Consider the following 5,310-nt stretch of genomic DNA (forward strand, 5'->3'; position numbering starts at 1 on the left):
GCCAATAATCCATTCACTCATCCATCATTCAACAAAGGTTTTAAGGGTGAGCCTGCTGAAACGAAGGATTGCGCAGGTCCACACAGTCAAACACGCGGTTTCATATGGGTGTGGTTCTGTTGCTCAGCACTTGGGCCAGGCTCTCCGCTAAGCTCCAAGGGCTTATTCTGAACCAAGATGCCCCTCCTTTCACAGAGCTTATATCCTGAAGGATGAGACAGGAAATTACCAGGAAACCAAGGAAAATTGTAATGTTGAAGTGTGATGTTGCTATATAGAAAAAGAGGCAGGGTGATGTAAGAATGCAATCACCAGAATGGGGGGCCAGGGAAGCCGGGAGTCAGCCATGTGAACACACACAGAGTCAGGACAGCCCAGGAGAGAGAATCCCAGACTGCAAACCCCAGTCTGGCCCAGGACAGGCCACCAGCTCCATGGGGCCAGCAAAGAGAGGGCAAGGGTTTCATACCAGCCAAGGAAACACACTCAGGAGCCTTCTGGGGGAGCGGGGGTGATCATGCTTTTACCTTCAAACACACCAGGTACCATTCCACAGCTCACATGAGAAGAACAGCTTCATTATTTCATCCACTAAATTATGCTATATTAAAATTTTAATCGGTGAACATAACGCAGGGAAATGAGTACATTCATATGCTGCTGTTGCCAGTGTAACGTGTCAAACGGTTTCTTGCAGAAGCAATATTGCAAAACAAAGAAAATCCATAACAATGCTCATATTCTTTGGCCCACCAGCTCTACCCCCAGGGAATTTATCCAAGGGAATAATCCTGTTCAATAGAATAAAAATGTTCTCTTCTGAGGAACACCGTTGAGGAGTTCATTGTTGCACGCACAGAGGAAAGATGCACAAACAAAAACACCTGGAATTACCTAAAGGCGTATAAACAGATTTGAAAATACTAGGTGACCCACTGGATGAAATAGCACACAGCCATTAAGCGTTACTACGAAGATTACACAGCCCTCCAAGGATAAGGGGAATACCCAGCTCCTTGAGAAGCAGAAAGGGAAGCAATGAGCATACTGCACTAGAGATGTATCAGTGCTACTTCAAGGTGAACAGGAAAACTGAAAAGAATGAAATCAAGGCCAGTGGGGCGAGGAATTACTGATTTCAAAAGTCCTTCCAAAATACTGCCATTATATCATGTTTTCAATTTTTAAAAAAACCCTCAGAAATGACTGCATTCTCTGAACGCTTCAACAAAATGCCACCAACACACAAGGACGTGGATTCTTCTAAAGTGCAACATGAAGCCGAATGCGGAGATGTCTTCTCTGTTCCCTATGCCCAGACTTTAAAATATAGATCCTACAAATAAGACCCAACTCTGAATAACAAGGCAATATTGCATGACTTTACAAAAGTGTCTCTCTTTTAGGAGGGGGAGGTGGGATTGGAAGTTGTGTCTATGGCTCCTGAATGAGAGGAGGAGAAGCAGCAGATGAGCAAAGGCCCCTTCATCCCTCCTTTGCAGGGGTTTAGCCAAGAAACCCTCATACACCCACCGGGTGGGGAGAGGCAGGGCTGGTGACACTCACCTTTCACGATCAGCTCAGCGTAGTTGGACACGCCGGAGCCACCGTCCGAGCGGATCACGCAGCGGTATTTGCTCACACTCCGCTGGGCAGTGTCCGCCACACTGACCGTGGCCGAGAAGCGCCTGTGGTTGACCACGCGGGTGACCATGAGCGCTGTGTCCCTGCCGTTCCATTGCTGCAGGACAGAGGAAGGGAGAGGAGAAATCATATCATCAAGTGCTCACAGGTGACCTGGAGCCTGGAGGCTCCACCCATCCCACGCCCTGGAAGGCTGTGGGGGAGGGGGGCAGGCGTGGCTTTCCATCATAAGGAGTTTCCATGGTTGGCTGATTCCAGAATAAACATTGTTGCTGAGCTGATTCAAGAGGGCAGATGAGAGAGGGCACAGGCCGCTTCTAAACACCTGGCTCCTTGCTCAGCTTGCACTTGGGGGTTGCCACTTAGCCCCGTAACCTTCCTCCCATTTTCCTTCACCTCTCCTTTTTTTAATATATTTTATTGAGTTTTTTTTTTTTTACAAAGAGGAAGGGAGAGGGATAGAGAGTTAGAAACATCGATGAGAGAGAAACATCGATCAGCTGCCTCCTGCACACCTCCTACTGGGGATGTGCCTGCAACCAAGGTCCATGCCCTTGACCGGAATCGAACCTGGGCACTTTCAGTCCGCAGGCCGACGCTCTATCCACGGAGCCAAACCGGTTAGGGCTTCCTTCACCTCTTAAGCAGGATCCACGCAGCTCCTCCAAAGGCAGACACAGATTAGTAAAACCCAACCCATGAAGTGATCAAAAACAGCCTGGACCCCACTGGTGCCTGGTACCCCAACACAGGCTCTGAGTCCCACCCACCAAGGACCCACCTGGCCCCAGGGTAGAGTATGGATGGGGGCTTTTCAGCACCTCCCCTCCGTGGCATATGCTCTTTCCTCTGCCTGGGATCTCCTGTGTCCCTAGGGATACTCCCTCGCCCTTAAAACCCAGTTCGGCTCATCTGGTTCTCAGGTAAGTTCCCCCAACTGTCACACCACCTTCTGGGAGCTAGTCACTCTGTGTGTGGCACAAACTTCCCACTGTGTTCTGGGAGCTCCCGGAGAGCGGGACTTTGCTCTTTTCATCTCTAGCACCGTGCCAGGAAAGCTCTCGACAAGACAGAATCAAGGTGACTGCACAAGTGTTTTTGCCTTTACCCTCCTGAATCATAGGGGTGACATTCTGAGTTTGAATGAGATCCTTTTACAGCAGCAGGTTATAAAAACTGGTAAAACACACACAGGTAAAAAACACAGGCATGAAGATGCAGTTTGAGTATTTACTAAGCACCCTGAATCTCCTTTTTAATCCTCACAGGCTTGCTTGAGTGTCTATTATGGCTGCTCTCAGAACTCGCATGGTGGCGAGGTTAAATAAATATGTGGAGCAAATAAGTCCCTAATCCAGGGTTTCCAACTTCAAGCTGAGCATTCTTTTCACGCAGGCCTTCTCCTCACAGCCTGCCTTCATTTAAATATTTTTCCCCAAAAGTAAAATTGAGTGTTTTAATTGTCTGGTTGGATTTAGGAAAGCCTTGTGATTTATTAGTTTCCCCATGTCCCCAAGTCTTCTTCATTTCCTGCACAAAGAAAACAGTTCCACCACAGGCATGGCCCACTTTCATCCATGTCATCTTCCACCATCCCCTGGGTGAGGTGTCAGGACTGGGACACCATAGAGGATAGAGCCACCTTGCAATGGGTGGGCCCGGTGATTGAGGTGGGACCGCAGGGGAGGGCAATGAGTGGGAAGCCAAGGACTTGCTCCAGACTAGACTGGTTGATTGCAGCTGATAGTGACTTACTTTTTGGCATTCTCTGGACTTTATGCCTCAACCATGTATTGTTTTTATACTTGAAAATAATAAAAGAACTGGTATTTTTAAAAAGCCATGGCAGTATATGAGGTAGTCACAAGCCCCTCCCATACCAGAAACTGAACAAGATGATTAAAAAACAACAGAAGGAAATGGGAGGGGAAGGAAGCTCATTGGGGCTGAACCTGCCAACCACCTGCCTCGGGGCACAAGTAGAATCAGACAATGGGGAACCACCCAGACTCCAACCACATCTCCCTTCCCAAAATAGTGCAGAGGAAGTGGAGGAAATTCTGGAAAATTGCAGGGATGTGCCCTGATTTGAGGAAGAGTTGGCCAAATGTAGAGGAGGCCTGGGAAGAGATGGAGATGCCAAAGAGCCCATTTCCCCCGCTGTTGCGCAAGGCTCTGCAGGGCCACCGTGGCGGATACAATGGAGTGAGTGATGGGTGGAAGTCATCTAACCTGACTTACTCAACAGCATGGACACCGTTTTCTTTCTTTTTTTAAGCTGATGGTGACTATGCACTATTACAGGCTGTGTTACATGCCTTCCCATTAATGTCTCACCAAAGCCCTCGAGATGGGCGCACATTGTCTGTATACATGAGGAAGCCGAAGCTCAAGGAGTGACACTGCAGGTCCAAGTTTGCACAGCTGGGAAGTGGCCCAGCTGGGATCTGAATGCAGGGCATCAGCTTCAGAACCCGTCCTGAAACACCACCTATGTGGCTCTAATGTGGGGGTCACTACTTCCCCATCACTCACCCCCTAGAGCCCCTCATTCCTAAATGTGGGACAGTGTGAGCAACAGGTGTATGGGTGTGACCAGGATCCACCAATTTTGCTATCAATTCCTTAGCTGAGGGCAAAAAAAAAAAAGGACAATGACAAGGCATGGAGGGCGGGGTGCTGTGTAGAAGGCGGAAGGCAAATAAGCAGAAATGTCCCAACCAGACAGCTCAGGAGACACCCGACTTTTCCTCGGGCTTTTCAGTCCCAGGCTTTGAACAGCTAAGAAATTCAGAGGATAAAAAAGGAGAAAACAAGAGTGATATTGACACATGGACCCTAAGAAACAGGAGCTGAGAGGTGAGTGGCAAAGGAAATGTACCAAAAAAGAAAATGAACCTTGAGAAGCTAAGGGAAGAATGACAGGAAACAAACAATGCCGACTGCAGAATTCAAAGGGCATTTGAAGTGGATGAGTCGCAGGACCAACGCCGCAGAAAACCAGCGACCTGTGACCAGGCTTGAAAAACAGAACCCAGAAGCCAAGAAGCAGAGATGAAAGGAACTGGAGAGACAGACTGATGAAGAAAGCGGAGACCAGACAACTAACCACCGCACGAGTAACGGGTGTCCTAAGGAAGAGAGCTGAGTGAAAGGAGCACAAATCGCATCCCAAGAAATATCGGGTCACTGTCCTGCACTAAAATAAGACCCAAGTCTTCAGCCTGAAATGGCCATCCCCTTGATAAAATTTATGAAAACCATAATAACGGAGGTATATGTTCATAAGAATATGGACTAGTGAGGATAAGTATGTAAAAACCCAGATAAAAAAATGTGACAAAATAAATACATAAGCCAATCTATATAATAAAAATCCAGTGGTTGCAACGCCGTAACAACCAAAGACCAGTCACCAGGAGGTGCATAGATGGGTCCCATGGCACCGGCAGGACTTGACGCTGGGTCCCTAGGCGAGCCGGGTCTGGGTCTCGCGTGATTTCATGCGCTGGGCTTCTAGTCTGGTATACAACTCCTCGTCTGCAATTGTTTTCAAATCTAAGGCATCCCCTCCTGGATACGCTGGTCCCCCAGGGGTCACAGGGAGTCTCGGGAGACTACAGTTATTTAGATACTTGTAAGAGGACAGGGCTGGAGCTAGGGAAA

At 48.3% G+C, this 5,310-nt stretch overlaps 1 protein-coding gene across 1 annotated transcript in view; it reads right to left on the reverse strand.

The window, feature by feature from the left end:
* Window positions 1-5,310, reverse strand: part of PTPRT (protein tyrosine phosphatase, receptor type T) — a 720,009-nt gene that overhangs the window by 610,946 nt on the left and 103,753 nt on the right. The window contains exon 5 of the mRNA XM_015563947.1: window positions 1,567-1,741. Coding sequence (XP_015419433.1) covers window positions 1,567-1,741 — 175 coding nt within the window. The remainder of the gene's footprint in view (window positions 1-1,566; window positions 1,742-5,310) is intronic.

The sequence above is a fragment of the Myotis davidii genome, unplaced genomic scaffold, assembly GCF_000327345.1.
Source record: "Myotis davidii unplaced genomic scaffold, ASM32734v1 scaffold199, whole genome shotgun sequence".
Taxonomy (NCBI): domain Eukaryota; kingdom Metazoa; phylum Chordata; class Mammalia; order Chiroptera; family Vespertilionidae; genus Myotis; species Myotis davidii.